This window comes from Zophobas morio, unplaced genomic scaffold (genome assembly GCF_036711695.1).
Source record: "Zophobas morio isolate AGI-343-1 ecotype UQ-CSIRO unplaced genomic scaffold, CSIRO_AGI_Zmor_V1 ptg000012l, whole genome shotgun sequence".
Taxonomy (NCBI): Eukaryota; Metazoa; Arthropoda; class Insecta; order Coleoptera; family Tenebrionidae; genus Zophobas; species Zophobas morio.
This window is the reverse complement of record NW_026972117.1, coordinates 21,540,660-21,559,533: the sequence shown is the minus strand read 5'-3', so window position 1 is coordinate 21,559,533 and position 18,874 is coordinate 21,540,660. Positions and strand designations below refer to the sequence as shown.

Genomic DNA, 18,874 nt, shown 5'->3' with positions numbered 1-18,874 from the left:
ATCCTCAAGGTATACACTGACCACACGAGGTGTGCTGAGCATGTTTATCAGACGCTGTTACGCCATTTTAATTTTGTGTCCCATTTCGTTGTTATTAAGCTGCGACTAAATGTGTTGTATTTACCGCGTAATTACCAGCGTTAATTATAAAAAAAAATTCCACTGACGAAACTAGTGATTTGTTCGGCTCTGGGAAAACGTATTTGAAAGATAAAAAACATGTTCATAATAAAATATCGTTTATTCGTTTAAGCTAAAACTTTACAGTGATTCGCATAATCTTTTGGCGTTGTGACAATAATAAATCAACAATCAAGATTCCACATCAATACTCTAAAATTACCACTGCGTTTAACCACTTTTTACAATATTAAGTATAAATATCATACAGGAAATAATTATCGAGCCCGGCCTTGATTACTGGACAACTTGTGCTTTACAAACAGAATGAACACCACGTGAACAGTATCATTAGAGAAGGTACTTTCATTATAATAACTAATAGATTCACGGAAAACTGCGTGAATTATAATAGGTTTAACAATGTTTTAGAAATAATTACATACAAGTGATTCCAAAACATGACCTTCATATAAGCCGTTTACTGTATGTGATAATATTATTATTCTTCTTATTATATTATTACAAAGAATACGTCATTGTCGAGAATCTCCTTGTACGCAGGTAAAAGTTGTACACACTAAAATCACATACATGGCATACAAAAAATATACATTTACACATATGAAACGTTTATAAGGCTTGACCTGATTTATAATCTCGGAACAACTGCAGATTCATAAGCTACAACATCGTCAATCTTTTGAAGGCGTTTGCTAGATGTTAAAATTGGTCCTCAAGCCCCGGACGTCGTTGTCCTATACGGCATGGATGTTCTGGAAAATAAAAGTACATATATCATACTATTTTGAGGTTAAGTCGTAGCTTTATTCCAGAGGTTTAGTTCAAACGTGGAGTGATACAGCGTGACCAACTATTTCAGTTGGTATGAACAACTTTTGCTTGAAATTGGTAGACCTGTCACCCAACCTTACTTCCTGTTGTCAAAACGGGCTTGATTGACAGTAACAATTAATTTACATCAAAATATAGCGCCAATCATGTTAAATTTGATTTTGTGAAATTTTACGATTTTATAATTCATTGCTCGGCGTTACTTATAAGCTGTTACAAAATGCTATTACATATATAATTTTGATTTTTTTGTGAAAATCTGGATACTTTCGGTAAAAAATCAAAGCGGATTCATAAATCACAGATTCAGAAGTTTCGTATTTTAAAAAATTTAATTAGCAGTTGTCATTTTTTATTTCCTAAAATAAGCTATGAAATGTCGAGAAAAATAAACCAAATAAAGTTTATTAAACAGAAAACCGAAATTACAGATTGCGTGTAGATAGGCGCAAAACAATTTAAACAACAATGAAAGTGTAATCACTGACTAACAAGCTAATAATGTGAAATCAAATGGGATAGGTTTTTTTTGAATTTATGGTTTTAAATTTTAAAAGTGGTAAACAAATTAAGACGGAAGGAAACAAGTGAAATCAAAAGATTAATCTCTAAAAGAATTTTTTGCTGATTTTTACTAGAAAGTATCTCTACTTTTTTAAGGTTAAGGAAATTTTGTAACATGCCGACATTATTGAAAAATCACGTGTGATCATCATATGTTGTTATTACCTACCACAGAAATTTCAAATTGCTCAAAAATAATTGCATATCACAAAAAATGACCCCAGCCATTTCTCCATTTCAAGCTACCACTACCATCCGAAGTTAAAACAACTGATGAACATTTGATAAAAATAAATCAGAAAAGTCAATAATTTCTAGGTTCGAATTAAATATATATCAGTGAAATGAGTATGTAGCAACAAAATTTTTCAACTTGTAGGTAGGCCAAGAAAAATGTTGCTTCTCCGGTGGGAATCGAACCGCACGTTTACCGCTTGCCGGGCGGGTGCCCTTACCACTAGACTATAGAGGAGCTTATCTTTCTTCGCTTACTACTACGTATTATTGTGTCGCCACAAACTGTTCCTGGTTCTAAAGTGGGATTTATAAACTTGCTGTTGACGTTGAAGTTGCCGCTGCAGTTGCTGTTCCCGCTGACGTTGCTGCTAGAGCAAGGTTTCAAAGCATTCGGTTTTGCAGATTTAAAATTAAATTGCAAAATATTGTTTCATAATTTTTTGATTTTTTTTCCAACAATCTGGACGTTTCGGGTAAAAACTCAATTTGGAGTCATAAACTACATGTGTAGGACTATGTTATTTTATACAATTTAAAACCCATTTATTATGTACAATTTTGAACTGACGTCATCGCATTAGTGGTGGGGATGATTAGACAAATTTTGGTTAGCGTTTTACCATCTAGATGATAGTCCTAATATAAATACAAAATTTCACAACAATCGGTCCAGTACTTTCGGAGATTACCTATCTGTCTAATAAAAATCCGGGACGGCAGACAGACGGACAGACAGACGGAAATGGGAGACCTATTTCTTCGTCTTCTAGGGGTCATGAAAGATCGAGAAAACGTAAAAGTAGAGAGTCGGCCGACGGACTCGATTACAATACTTCCTTTGCTTACGCTCGGGAAGTAAAAAATCAATAACAAAAGGAATAAGATGAAGTTCCTTGGTCAACTGCGGCAATGTTAGCAGGGGGGATTTTAGCTCGAGTTTGCCTGACGACAATCCACGTGGAATACGGTCAATTATGGGAAACAGTCTTGCACCATGAGGATGGGTATTGTGGCTGGAAAATCTCACAACACAATGTAAAGCTGGAAATGAGGAGTTCCATCACCTAGATCAGAGCCGTCGATCTCGGTAACGGTGATATGCGATTTGGATTTTTTTTTAATTTAAATTTGCCATTTTTTTAAATTGTAACATTCAAATATTTGCATTGATTCAGAACATTTGTTTTGATTTAATTTTGAGAGCTAGGCAGTTGAGAATAGAGGTCTTCAATTGGCCCAAAGCTTTTTTTTTGGATACAATTTTAAAATGTGTATGAACACATTTTTTTGCTTTAAAATTCTGTTCATCAAGTCGCATTAATCAATTCCTGGAAAATTTGACCACCTTTGTGTACTTGCCGTAATGTTAATTAACTGCATGTCACACAAATTAATTTCATGAATAATTTACAATCAAATAATAGCTTTGCAAAATACCACCACGTCACGAATTCCAATACAGGAGAAGTGATACGTCATGGCTATGGGAAAGTTAATAATCGTAACAAAGTGCATCATTGATTTTTTAAATTAATACTGAAACAACCTAATCTCAATTTAGTCAGATGTGTAAAAGGATATTTGAGATTTTATAGTGGGTGAACCAGCTGTGGGTAGTTTTTACGTAAGTCTAGGCGACCTGTTTGGTCAATTTGTTTTAACGTCTAAGATTTTTATTTCTCTAAGTTTTTGTTCATATTTGTGTGACAAAATCAAAATTCTCCATTTTTCTGTGATTTACGACCAATAAAATGTTGTTTACGGTTTGTCGCTTTCATAATTAAGTTTTATGTGTAGTGGTATCAACATTAAACATTGTTCGTTACGATTATCGACAAAGCAGAATCATTCATTAAACTATTGGATCGAATTAAACTTTTCCTCTGCTGTTTTACTCAATTTAGTTTTTAATTGGTAAAAAAAATAACACTTACTTTGGCGATATCCACTCCGGTTAAATTTTTGACGAGTTGGGGGACTTTGTTGACGATTTCTAGTACTTCTCCTGTAAGTTTGGCAGCTCCGACTTCCCCTGTGCCAGTCGACACCATCGTAATTTTCTTAGTTTGTGATATCGGGGCAGCAACTTCAGCCGCAATCTATAATAAAAAAAAATTAGTCTTCACTTGCGTGTTAACCGTATAGGCACCTTACTTTTGGCAGTACTTCCAAAAACATGTCGATCATAGCAGCTTCCTTGTATTCCCTCCATGCGTCAGCCTTCTTTGCCATCTGCTCGGCTTCCGCCTTCGCTTTGGCTTCAATCGCAAAAGCTTCGGCTTCACCTCTCAATCTAACGGCTTCCGCTTCAGCTTCAGCTTCCAAGATAACTCTATTGTGATTGGCTTCCGCTAATTTCTCTAACCTGTATTTTTCAGCGGTTGCTGGCTGACGAACGGTCGCTTCCAACTCCCTCTCCCGCCTTTGTATTTCCTGCTCCTGGACTGCGATCTGTTGCGTTCTCTCCACCACCACGATCTGCATTTGTTCCTCCTTGATCCTCTGCTTCGTCTTCGCCGCCTGCAGCTCGTACGCCATTTCTGCTTCGGCGTTCTTCGTTTGGACTTCGACGTCGTAGGCTGCCTTCTTCAGCTCGAAATCGCGCTTGGCTTTGGCGATGTCGGTGTCGTTGAGGAACACCGAAGCCATCCTTTGCTCCTCGGCGATGGCTTCTTTGATTGTGGCGTCGCATCGGGCTTCGGCTTCGCCGATTCGGGCGTCGCGTTTTACTTCTGCGGTACGAGCCATTCCGAGACTTTTCAAGTAGCCCTAGACGGATGGTGCAGGGGTGAAAATGAACGAGCAAGACAGCGATTGAAATCATAGAATGAAGCGGTTTCTTAGTGCCAATGCGGCGGCTTTTTTTGGGTTGGTTGAAAACACTCAACGCCATGCATGTGATGGTTTTGCAAACGAGAAGAAGCATTGGATTATGTTCTGACGGTTGGCAAAACTTAACAAAAAATGAAGCCTGACAATTTTTGGGGTCTCTTATTTTGGAAGGTGTGGAGTGTAATTACCGTTCGGATTTTTCGTATGGTCATCGTCTTCACAACAACACGTTGTGGCGAGGATTTGTTCCCCTCGTTCACAACTTGCTTTTTAGGCATGTAGATCCACTGAAAAAGGACAGACATACTTTTAGCATTTTATGCATGCCTCGGGGATGGACTTTGTCGGATCTAAAGAAATGAGGAGGAACGTAAATGTCAGAGCGTGTTTTTGAAATATATTGTGGTTTCATTTCTTTTCAATCACACCCATTACAGTCAAAATTTTGTCAGTATGAAGAATCTCGAGGGAGTATATATTTCAAAAAACACCAAATACCTTGAACGAAAATATGAGAAGCACTGGAATGCGTGTCAAGTTTTGCCACCGTGTGGAAGAAAATAATCCCTCGCTTCGATATAACACTACCACAACTAAAAATTCCATAAACGTACCTTGGCACCCTTTTGTTGCAAATTAAAAAAACAATAATAAATAGATAAAGTAAATAAATAAAAACTAGCTACGCTTTTATAAAAAAGAAATTACCTCTTCATCTCTAATGTCTTTCAAAGTGTACGAAACTACGGTGATTCCCATATTAACTAAATCGGAAGAAGCTACTTCGAATACTTGTTTGCTGAATTTTTTACGATCTTTGTAGATTTCCTCGACAGTCATGGAACCCATAATGGCTCTCTGGTGACCTTCTAATGTAACTAAGGCAATGTGTTGGATTTCATTCTGTGATTTCCCTAGGAACTGCTCGCAGGCCGCCAACAACATTTCTTCGTTCTGACCTTGAATTTTTACCTATAAACCACATTAAAACCACAAAATATTAGATCTGGTTTTATTTAGTCAACATAAATCATAATTAAACACATTCACTAGAATCGTACCTGCGCAATTCCTGTGACGGAAATTGGAACTCCCTGACTTGTATATACCGTCGGACTGTCCACAATTAAGGTCATAGTATTTAGGCATATTCTGAAAATTCAACAGCAATTACAAGTGTGTTAATTAATACTTATAATAATTAATACAACTGGGTGATTTTTTAAATTTCTGCTCTAGTTACTCATGAAAAACACCATCTTTAACCCTGCGCCTAAAGCTACGTCGTGGAAAAGATTTGAAGAAAATTAGTTCTAATTAATTGCAATTTTGTAAATCTAATATTTGAAATAGACGCTCTAAAAAGCAAAGATGAATTTATGGGAGAATTGAAAGGGTTTTATAGAAGATTTCCATACCTAAGGGCAAGGGAAATTTATTGTTACTGGCTATTTTTGTTTAATGATACCAAGTTCAGCCTCAAAGACTTCATGACTTAGGGGAATGTGGAATAATTTACAGAATAAAGAAGTAAATGCTGCGAATTTATGCATGAGGGGTGAAAAAAACACCAAGGTAGGTGGTATCAGTATTGTAGGTTTTCTATAAATGTGATAAGAAAATAAATGATTGGACATGTTTTTTGTAATACGTAGTAAGACTAAAAATGTGACTTTTATTGAAGGAAAGATACAACTGATAACATTTAGGAAAGAATTTTCAAAAGAACCTTGAAAGAGATAAGATATCATCTGCGTAATGTTTGTTTGTATACCATACATTGTTCTTAAAATTTTCTGTTAGAAATGGAGATCGGGAAGATGCCATTGCTAAACCAGTACGTTGTTCATGAAAAGGATTGTTAAACATACAGAAACTTTGTTTCAAAACTAACTCACATAATAGGATCAGGTTATGGATATGCATAATACGCAAGTCTGATTCACATAAAACGTCACTAATTAATTTAACGGGTTCGGAAGGTGGAAACGAAGGAAAGAGATTAGAAATGTCAAAAGAAACAAGGGATCAACTTGAAGGGATGATTACATGTTTCCATTTTTCAACTAGGTCAAAATTATTTTTGATGACATTGTCGAAATACACTAAAAAACTAAAATCCTTATAAATTTTAACTTTGGTTTAAATTTTACGTCAATTTATTAATCAATTTCGCTGTGACTTTAACTTCTGAAATTCTGACCTTACTTTTCTTGTTTTCTTGCTTATTGGAGACGATAATTTTTATATTAAAAACAGTTCTTCTCCAAATTTTATTTGCATATTTACGTATTCAGTCAAAAATTGAATGTGTCTGCCATTTTTACTTTTACATTTGTGACATTTATCAGTGTGGTTTAATCACCGACATGCTATATTTTTCCAAGGATCACAAAAATTATGGTGCCTGTCTATGGCAAACCAGCTCAAAGTAAATGGCGGGTTAATTATGTCAGACGACTGAGAGTGACAGACAAAAATTATACCATCAAATCAGTTTGTCCAACATGAAGAAAACATACCAATGCCTACTTTACTTCGAAAATATTGCGAATTAAAAATTTCGCGTTATAATTAATTGCTACGTATAGGCGTGTGTTAAGAACATCTATTTAATTTCAATTAACCCTCATTACATAAGTATTACGTAAGTATACCTTTGTATCCTTTGAATCGCCGGCCATACAAACGCTCTCCCTCCCGGTATCAATAACGGTTTGCCGTAACAACATCCTGTAAAAGAAAAAAGTCATAAAAATGTGTCAGTTGGGGCTATCGTTAGCAGCCAGAATAATCTTTTCTACACTTGTAGAAAGCAGCTGGGTCGATACTAACTTAATTAATTAAAGCAAATTATCGCAATCAAGTTGAATCTGGTTAAGTAAATTGGTACAAAAGGTAGCGACTTAATTTTTTCGTCTTTTTAAAAAAAGCAATTGCTTGTAGTTTATGTTATCAGTCAGAAATGGCACCACATCTGTTGATGTCATAGACTTGGTATGCATTTCGACGGTGACGAATCAAATACAGCTGCTTGTTTGAACAATCAGCCAACGTTCGAAAGAAAGAAAGAAAAATCCTTATCCAAAATATTTCTTACTATGAATAATAAATATGCTTTCATATGTATTTTTCCAGGAGCTGCATTTTCGACGTAACAAATTTACCTTGCATATTCTTTGTAAACATCATAGCAGATTCTGCAACAACGCACTTCAAAGGAATGTTATTTAGTGCTCACACAGGACCGATACAAAGACATAATCTTTCGTCAAGCTTTGAATACGTTATTTTATTTCAAAAACTGTTTGCAATAGATAGATATTTCTCTCAGATGGCGCTTCACTAATTCCAGGCATAATAATTAATAGTGCAGAATTATTACAGTGCTCGGTTGCCTTGTCTAAGCTTTAGCTTTTTTAATTAATAGGTAAAATGTTAGTAAATAACACTTTAGCCCTACAAATTTGAAGTCAACAGAAAACAATAAGCAACCCAAATTTTACTTTTACCTTTCTATATCCAAGACCTGTGACTAGCTGAAGGAACTAAAAAAACTATTGTTGCTGGTTCTAAAAAAATTTCTTAGTAGTACCTTCTTCAAAGAAGACAATTCACACTCAAGTACTGCCTTCAGATTTATTGTCTGTAAGATATTAAAAATTGTTTTATACATGCTACTGAGGCAATTTAGCAGTTGGTAGTACGCATTTTTTTTTGTGTCAAATGTTATCCATGTAAACGTTCTTTTCAAAGCCGTTTGTTTCTACATCGTATTCTGGGTGTAACCGGAAATTAGACCTAAAACCGATTTGTTTCTTTTCATCAGGTCACGTTTCATTGATTCAAAGAATGCAAATTAATTGTACACAAACTGTACAATTCAGATCGATTGTTATAATTTGAGTCTATGAAAATCAGCAACATTTTAGTGCTGTTAATTTACTTTATCAAATTAAACCAACTGTAGTTACTAGCCAGTTTCCCATTATTTTAATTATAGATGCAAAACTGCTATCGGAATAGGGAATTAGCTAGATAACAGAGAATTAATCCACAAAATAAAAAGGGAACATCAACTACATCGATGTATTTTATTCAATTTCACTCTAAAAAACAATATAGAGACATACGTAAAACGTTATGACTAGTTCTGCTTTGGATATTACCAATCAATTTTGAATTTCCTTGCGAAGCTCTGGACACAGATTAAAAAATCAAGGCGGATTCATAAACCACAAATACAAGAATATGCTATTTAATTACATTTAAACATTAATGCGGTTGTATTAGATTACTACACTCATTTCCATTATTTAAATTGTTTTTTTGCCCTGCCTTATTTGTAATTGACATTTTATGTTGGCGTAAAATACAAACGAGGCATTTAAGCTTTGAAAACATAAATTGATTATCACAGATCCATTACTAGTAATTGATAATCATACCTCTAATGTTATTATAACAAAAAGTGGTTCGAAATATTAAAAAAAGTGCTAATTAAATTGTAATTTTAAATAGGGTAATTTGTTGATCAAAATTTGGGTTGGTACCAATTTGACACTTGACACTCTTGGCAGTTACGTTATGATTGATTGTTAGTAGTTTTTGTTAATTAAAAAAAGCCGTTTAAATTTTATTTAATGATGTTATTCAGAGTGTTCGCGACCTCACGAAGAATCATAATAACCACAAGACAATTGTATTGCGAGAAAACCTATTTATTGAATTGTACAACAAGAAAATGTAAACTAAACATCTCCAGGTAAGAACTAAACCACATTACCTACTTACTTTTTAGAATCGAATACGTTATCCACAGTGTGGAGCCTTTCATCATTTCCGATCTAATTTGGAAATAAGCCAAGAGCGTCGTCTCTGAAAATTCGCTTATTTCATTTTCTTCGCACCACTTGATAAATTTTTGGTATTCCACTTCATATCGACCAGCGAATTTTGCAGCCAACAAATTTGCAGTTGCTTTATCTAGAATTTTTTCAATATGTGCAGAAATTTCCGTCTCTTAAATTCAACTATGAATTTCAAAGCGGGCTCTAACAAATCGACAACTGACTAATTTCGGTTAAGTAATATTTATTTTTTTAGCGATTAAAAAATATTATTTTTCGCCAGCCGTCTTAAAAGATGTCACTTTTAACGTCAATTTTGGACGGAAAACTTGACGTTTTTGTGAGAGTAAAAAAAAGTTGCGTTACTAAAGTAACAACGTCATTTTTGCCTTTTTAATCCTAGCATTAATTTTTTTTTTTAATCCTAGCCTTAAAAAGTTAAAATTTTTTTGAGATTTACTTTTTGGCTGGCGAAAAAGTAGTATGTTTCATTCGGATTAAAAGTCAGTTTTTGACTCGCAATTTTGCATCCGCTCGGCTTCGCTTCGCTCCGCCTCGCAAATGCAAAATTTGCTCGTCGCAAAAAATGGCACTTTTAATCCTAATAAAACAATCTACTATTTTTCAAAAAGGCAGCGCAAAAAATATTGTATGTTATTCGTGTGAAAACTCCACTGTATGAGGAACGGGAATACGGCGCGAGACGCAGTCGAGCGCTATGTAAGTGACCGTTTTCAACACTATTAAACATATTATACTCCTTCATGGAATAACTCACTTACTATTACCACCTTCGTAAGGTAATATTATGTATGTAAATAACTGTTGCAATTCCATTTTATTACAAATATGCAATTCCAATTATGTTTTAATGTTATACATCAAGAATGTTTCACCTCCAAATCACTGGAAAATATCCGTAAAATTTCAATTATACTAAAGTCCCAGTCGAAAAATAAATTGGCATTAACTTGATATTATCAAGCTAACAAAAGCCAATATTGAGACCACACCTGACGAATTTCCACGTCACTTTCAGCTTATCGTGCTCAGACTTTGCATTTACTTTAAAATACGAACAATTATGTGCAAAATAAATTAACGCAAGTCGATTAGGAATTTTTGAAATCACGCTAAAAATATGTCAAAGAACTGATGGTATGTACTAATTAGTTAATTAGCTTACGTCTCTGGAATTATTCCAATTAGCATTGTAAGTTAAATTGTTGCTTTGATTGTTTTGAATTCTTGAGTAAGAGATTTGGTATTATTCTGTAAAGGTCTGTATTGTGGTACTCAAGAACAGTTTTTGTGCGATCTACAAAATTCTCACATTTATTTAAAGTAACCTCATTTGACATACACCTGTTAAAACTTTTATGACTTAAGCGGCTTAAGCCAAACCACCCTTATAAGTCAAACTGGCTATTGTATTACTTAACTCAGTTCACAGCTACATTATGCCAACAATGGACAGTCATAATTTTGCGGTTCGGGTCCACAGAGCTTACAATAGCCAGTTTGACTGACAGGGGTGGTTTGGGTTAAGTCGCTTAAGTCATAAAAGTTTTAACAGGTGTATGTCAAATGAGGTTTGTGTAGTTGGATGCAAAAATCTACAAAAAATCCTTGTGATTCCTTGGATCTGGTTTTGAAGACTGTCAGTACTTACTTCTAGAGCTGAAAACTACAACTACTTAAATTGAGACAGTGGGACAGTAATACCGCACAAAAAATGTATAGACTCACTGAATACTTAATTTGATTTGAGGAACTGACGATTTTCGTGAACTTATGGAATTACTAGACTGTGGACAAATAATGTAATCGAGTTATCAGGCTTGAGTAAAAAGTGTAATCTTCAACATTTTCAAATCGCCCATGCGTACAATTTATCATTGTGTTGTGTATGGAATCTTATTAAACGTGTTTATAAATAATAATACTTTTTTAGACGCTCCATGAACACCACCCCATTGCCATCGGTAGGTAGGTACTTATTTTCCCATGTTTTTCTACGTGGAACTGGTGACACTACAAGAACAAAAATTTGCTCTAAAGTTTTTAGATAGAACTTCCCTCGCTTCTGAAGTACAGGTGAAGAAATAAATACAGATTCTACGAAAAATTATAGATTAAATTTTAACAGAACTGTATATTTAAATTTTCTGGAAAATGGGGCCGTCATTTTTGATTTGATCAATAAAATAAATTTCCTCATTCATTAATTTTTTCTCTGTATAAGTATTTCTAAAAAATATCAATGCATTGGTAAACCATAAGTATAGATTCATAATATTTTGCATATTTTAGATAGGATTTATTAGGCAAAATTTGAGATGACTTCATCATTTTTTTGGGAGGGATAAACGGATAAATTTTGATTAACGATGTACCATGCTTACGATAACCTTAAAACCTATGCAAGATTTCAGAGCTATATCGGTTTTGCAGTTTCAAAGTTAAATTGCAAAATGTTGATTTTTTTAAAAATCTAGACGTCTAAGGTAAAAACTCGCACGGATTCATAAACCACAAGTACATCAATCTTATTATATAAATCTTATTAAATGTATATAGACATAATCTTATTACATAAAATTTAATCAAGATTCATTGTTGTAAATTTTGGAGATGACGTCATTCCGTTGTTGGTGGGGATGATTAGCCAAATTTTGATTAGAGTTTTACCATCTAACACGATATTCCTAACCCGAATGCAAAATTGTCTTGTTGTTTCGAAGATTAGCTATCTAATAAAATCGACAAGACAGACGGAAACAGGAGACTTACTTTTTAGTACTCTATGAGTTTTGAAACGTCAAGAAAACATACAAGTAGCCAGTCAGCCGATGGACTCGATTACAATACTTCCTTAGCTTACGCCCGGGAAGTAAAAATTGATCGAAAGAGTTTAAACAGCACTTCCCCCGCTCTCAGAATCGTGATTCAAGGGTTTCTTTTCACCAGATTTCTGTGATGGGACTTTTTAATACAATGGAGTCATTAAATGCATGTGTAGGATTATGTTATTTTATTCAATTTAAAACCCATTTACTATGTACGATTTTAAAGTGACGTCATCACAATATTGGTGGGGATGATCGGACAATTTTGGTTAGCGTTTTACCACTTCCATGGTATTCCTAACATAAATACAAAATCGGCCCCGGGACGGCAGACAGACGGACAGATAGAAGGGCAGACGGACAGATAGACGAACGGAAATGGGGGACCTAGTTCTTCGTACTCTGGGGGTCACGAAAGGTCGAGCAAACGTAAAATAGAGAGTCGGCCGACGGACTCGACAACAATACTTCCTTCGCTTACTCTCGGGAAGTAAAAATTGGAAACGCCACTGAGGATCGAAACAATTAAAACACGGCGGATTCATAAATCACAAGTATATTGTTTCATAAAATTGAAATGGCGTTTACTAAGCAAAATTTTAAGGTGACAGTGTGGGTGTGGATGATCAGACAAATTTTGGTTGGCGTTTTGTAATCTAACAGCAGCCAGGCAGACAAACCGAAACGGCAGACCTATTTTTTCGTACTCTCGAGGCCATGAAACGTCGCGTCAAGAAAACATGGAAGCAGTCATTCCTACGATATACTCTATTAAAGTTTGTCTAGAATTATAAGAATTTTATGGATACCCAGAGGGAGTTAATTCGTTTTTCAGCCCTTTTCGAACCGCAGCTTTTCCAAGAAATTTGTACCTGCCTGCCAGACTGCCCGGTGCGGGGCGAGCTTGGGTGCAGTAAACATCGGCTTCCCCTGACAGGCTCTTTAGCTGTACAATAAAATTGACTACAGGGCTATAAAAAGAATTAACTTTGGGAGTCCATAAAATTCTTATAATTCGAGACAAACTTTACAGTACTTCCTTAGCATAGGGAAGTAAAAATTCAAAATAGCATAACGAAATTTTATAAAGTATATACTAAAGTTTGCCCCGAAGTGGTTCTACCGCCAATTTTAAATTAAACCTAGGGTACAGGTGGCTTACTAATATTGCTTTACACCCTCCACGAACTTAATGACGTTATTTCCAAAAATTATTAACTAAATGTGTATTATGAGTACCTACAGGATGTATCGGTTGAAACTCCTTACCAAATTTTCCTCAAATTTTAAGAGAACAGTGTCTTGTTTGAAATGCATATTCAGGGGTAGGATCTTGTTTCTACCGATACGATACGAAGCGTTAAATGATAAGGACGAAAATATAAATTTCAGACGCGAAAGAAAAAGACGACCATATTTTATCGGTACCGATATTTTATCGTTACAGAAACAAAATCCCACCTCAGAACTATAAATTTACTATGTTTCTTCACACCAAACAAACTGACGTCATCATCTTAGAATTTTATTATGAAAAGCTCACCCGCACACCCGTATGTTACTTTTTAACAAATAGATGTAAAGTTTGTCCAGAATTATAAGAATTTTATGGACTCCCCACGTTAATTCGTTTTACAGCCCTGTCGTCAACTCTTTTGTACAGGTAAAGAGCCTGTCAGGAGAAAGCCGATGTTTATTGTACCTGAGTTCGCCCCGCTCTTCAGCTGTACAATAAAATTGACAACAGGGCTGTAAAACGAATTAACTTTGGGAGTCCATAAAATTCTTATAATTCTAGACAAACTTTACACAAATACGAAAGTAAGAACTAGGGTCCCTAAAATTCTGGCAATGACTAGTACTAACTGTAGTCTGTAGTAGTGATATACAGTGTCTAAATGCACGGTATATTAAAAATAACAACGTTAATTTTTGGAATTATTAAAATTTCAGACAACAAAAACAGGAAAACATCACTTGACCACAGATTATCGTTATATTTTTCTTAAAAAATCTTTAATACCATGAACTGATTAGCGTTGACATATGGAATAAATCCATAATCCGTATCTGACGCATATAGTCAAAACCAGAAATAACGAGTTACCCCATTTACATTTTACGTAGAAATTATGGAATTGGAATATCATCTCGTCTCCAGAATTTTATGTAGTGAATTTGTTTCATGAAAATTCCTTCTTTCTCTTCCGCTTATTGTAAATTCTTGAGCTTTCGTCAGTGTAATTGTGGTTTTGTAAAATAATGTGCTGGATAATGTCACTTTTGACATTTTATGCAATACAGCTGCTTGTAACCTGGATGTGTTTGTTTCAATTTTAGACGCCGGCGTCCAGGAACTAAATTAATTCTTAAGTTTAAGTGAATAAGTCAAAGGATGGCACAATTTACATAACAAAAATAACCGTACGATATTCTATACTTATTTCGATCCCATGGGCGTTCTAATTATTACGCCATTTGTGATAATCATAGCTTTCCAATATATTTTTAATGTTGTTATACCTAACATTATTGTTTTGTTAATTGGTTGTAAAATTTTCCAAATAGTGGAAAGAATTGTTGATTTTTCATGGATTTTATTCATGTTTCAAACGTCAATTACAATTTTATTTTATACATAGTGACGTCACGACTGACACATAAGCACCACGCGAATAAGTATCAAGTAAATTTGTTTAATTTTTTTCTGGGAATACCATTGACTGCTGAATGCTTTAATAAAATGGGATTCCCAGTAGAGAATAGAATTCTTGACAATTACATTTTAATATGTAAATTTAAATTTTAATTACGTTTTTAAGTTATAACATCACTTTTGAGTCAACCTATAAACGTCCATAAAATTTCAACTCTACTTAGTTCATCCCAGTCATAACTTTAATTGACACTAATAAGAGCCGATCAATATTATCTCCATTGACCGACAAAAAATCCGCACAAACACTACTTATTCACTGACCATGACCCACACGCCCTCCCCACCAAAAACGAAATCACCTATAAATACCCGTCCCCACGCGATATAATTACTAAATTTACGCAACGCCTCAGTTCCGATAAACAAATTTCGAATTTCGCGCCCCCGCTGTCGCATGCGTGTCACATAAACTTTGTGTTTTCGAGGCGTACCGTTCAGGTGCGTCAAAAACAGTAGCACCGCGATTCCGTCACTCAAACTTTCGCGAATTTGCCAAAACAGAAATTTACCTGAAATGACGAGAGCCTCGTTGGGGCCACACGTGACAAATCCCCACGTCATCTTCAGCGTCAGTCTAGTTGGAAAGGCCGCGGCGGCACAAACACACGCTTTTCCGACACAAATTTCTAGCGATGGGCTCGGTTTTGGGATCCGCATGCGCTGTCACGGCGAATCCTACCATCGCACACATTGCTGCATTGATTGATAAGGCGAAGGGAGCAGGTCGGCGCTTCGGTGGCGCCAACAGCGAGGGATGGGCGGTGGGAAAATGGGGCGACGGCATCGGGACTGCGGTCGTCGCGGCGGGATGGGGCTCTGGGTGTCAAGTGCTGGGTAAACAGCAGCCGCACGCGTTGGGTTGTGTTTGGAGATGTAATTCGAGGTGGAATTAACACATGTAAAAGAGCGGTAAACGTGTAGGAAATTTACGCGCGGAAATACGATAAGGGAATGCCGCCCACCCACACTGGTTGCGTAGTTGGGTTGGAATTTAGTGGCTTCTTTAGTGCTTTTGACTGGAATTGGGTCATTTCGATAAATGTGTTATTTCGGGTTTTCTTGATGTTTCGTTCGAAGCTAGAAGAATATGAAAATTTGTCTGTTGACGATTTTGTGCAAAATAATTCTTCCTGAAAACTGCCCCTCTACCTTCAGTATGTGCTCAATTTTTTGAATGGTTTAAAAGCCTTCATTTTTTTTTATAAAATCTTGTCAAAAAAATTGATCGAAGCTTAATTCGACAGAACTTCCTTCGCGCTTGAAATAGAGTCCAACAAATCCCGCTTCCTCGAAAAATTATAAAGCTGATTTTGTGATTTTTGTTTTGTGATAACCATTATAAAGTAAAACTCAGCTGTACAAATAACCCCCCACAGCTCCTGTGCCTAGGGACAATGTATAATATATTTAAAACAGATAACCAAGGGGAAAAATATTCTCTCAGTAATAATAACATCGAGTGTTTATGTTTAATTTCCAATAAACTCGACAATTAGGACGGTCAGATAGCGAGCGATAGTGAGATGGTTCAGCAGCAAAATTTTATTATGACATCATCAAGATAGATAAGACTAGTCACAAAGCATCAGCAGTGCAAGAGAAAAACCAGCGGCATAAATAACACTCCCGCAGCCTTTGCGCCATGGGGGCGCAGATTCCAAAGGGACGTGGTAGTATTTTTAAAGCAGATAAGTAACGGGAAAAATGTCCTTTCAGCATTAATAACATGATTAACGATTAACTTCGATTGTGTTTATGTTTATACAGGGACAGAATATCACGTAGAAATCTGTTTGATTTGAATGGGTTTGTCTTCTCAAAATAGAGTATTAAAAATTATTAAATAAGCCATAATCGAACAAAATGTTCTGAATAGTATTATTATTCTTATTTGTTCATTATTAAATGAAGAAAATAGGGCGACTCGTTCTTAATTTGATCAATAATAAAAAGAAGCGGCCAAGTTTGGCATCGAACGTCGACATTCTCCTAAATAACCAATAGCTTTACAAAAGCGTGTATCGCTTGTTATTAGTAAAATGTTATTATATTTCGCAAATGTTCTTTCGAAAATTTGGACGCGTAGGGAAAAAACTCAAAGCGGATTCGTACATGAATATATTGTTGCATAACATAAATAATTTTAAAATATAATTCTTTGAAATGACACCATCTAATTGTTGATGGGAATGATTGGTCAAATTTTGGTTAACGTTTTATCATCTAGTTGATGTTCCTAATACTGATACAAAATTTGACAACAATCGGTCCAGTAATTTGGGATATTCTTTGCCTAATAAAATACGAGACAGACCCCAGACAGATCGACAGACGACAGACAGATGGAAACGAGAGAGCACTTTTCTAGGGGGCATGGAACGTCGAGAAAACATGAAAGTGGCAAATCGTCTGATGGATTTCATTACTATACTACCTTAGCAACCGCTCAGGAAATAATAATCTACCTAGCTAAAAAATAGTGTCTAGGTTAGCCTTCAATACATTTTCAGATTGTAATATGGGCGTTACGTACAGATTATTTTGCAATTTGAAAGATAAGCTGTCTACTGTCAACAACTTCTTCTAAACACCATGGTACAAGAAGACATCTTCTTTTGCCATGCTAAATACATACCGAAACAACAAACATTGTAAGTATATCAAAGTATGTATTTTAGCAAAATCGTGTAGATCATAAAACGCCAACCTACGATTTGATGATGTCCCTTTCAATTTTTACTTCCCGAACATAAGCTAAGCAAGTATTGTAATCAAGCCCATCGGGTGATTCGCTACTTTTATGTTTTCTCGACGTTTCATGACCCTGGGAATACGAAAACATAGGTCTCTCGTTTCCGTCGGTCCGTCGGTCTGTGTGTCGTCTGTCGTCTGTCCTCGTCTTTAATTGTTGTCAAAATTTTGTATGCATATCAGGAATATCGTATAGATAGTAAAACGCTAATCAAAACTTCTCTGATATCCCACCAATGATGATATGACGTCATCTCCAACTTTTACAATAGTAAATGTTATTTAAATTTTATAAAATAACATACTCTTCCACTTGTAGTTTCTAAATCAGTGTTGAATTTTTACCCTAGACATCCAGATTTTTGTAAAAAAATCCAAATTGTATAACATTTTACAATTTCACTTTGAAATTGCAAAACCGAATGCTCTGAAACCTTGAAAAAGTTTTAAGGTTATTGGAAACGTGGAAAATGGTTAATCAAAATGTATCGGTTTACGACTCTCCTAAAAATTGATGACGTAATCTCAAAATATTGCCAAATAAATCCTATCTAAAATGTACAAAATATGATGAGTGAATACTGGTGATTTATCATTCTATTCGTATTTTTTTAGAATTACTTATACAAGTTGACGCAAACAATTACTGAATGAGAGAATTATTTTATTGATCAAATCAGAAACTGCAAAACCGAATGCTGTGAAATCTTACAGACATCTTATAGTTATTGCAAACATTTTAATGAAAATGTATCTGTGTATCCCTACAAAAAATTGATTTGTAAAGGAAAAACTCATTTGAAACATACGCGTAGCACCCTTCTTTAGATTTACTTTAACATTACATACATATATTAATTTTAACATATGAAGTTCTATCGAAATAACCTTCGATTATTTCTTTTAGTTCAGTAAACGCTTACGTCGGGAAGTAAAAATGTATAAATTTTGTCCATTTTTCTGTGTCGTTAACGCATAATTCTTTCAGTTTTTAATTTTCTTGAACCTATTATTTTTACTATGATTACTGTTCGAAATGTTAATCTTTTGTTAAATAATGAAAATAAAATTCAATACTTTCGCTCTTTTTTACTTCT

The 18,874-nt window shown here is 35.0% G+C and overlaps 1 protein-coding gene across 2 annotated transcripts; it reads right to left on the bottom strand.

The window, feature by feature from the left end:
* Positions 1-222: 222 nt before the first annotated feature.
* On the bottom strand, positions 223-15,703 carry LOC135128018 (flotillin-1). 2 transcript variants are annotated; one of them, XM_064054807.1, is made up of 8 exons: positions 15,536-15,703; positions 7,266-7,341; positions 5,670-5,760; positions 5,317-5,580; positions 4,797-4,895; positions 3,931-4,545; positions 3,711-3,875; positions 223-896 (listed from the first exon to the last, which is right to left on the bottom strand). In XM_064054807.1, the coding sequence occupies exons 1-8, from the start codon at positions 15,681-15,683 to the stop codon at positions 879-881; spliced, it is 1,476 nt and encodes a 491-aa protein (XP_063910877.1). In that variant the 5' UTR covers positions 15,684-15,703; the 3' UTR covers positions 223-878. The 2 variants fall into 2 exon arrangements, with proteins under 2 accessions (XP_063910877.1, XP_063910878.1); XM_064054808.1 differs by lacking the exon at positions 4,797-4,895 and having other exon boundaries at positions 15,536-15,699.
* Positions 15,704-18,874: the final 3,171 nt, after the last annotated feature.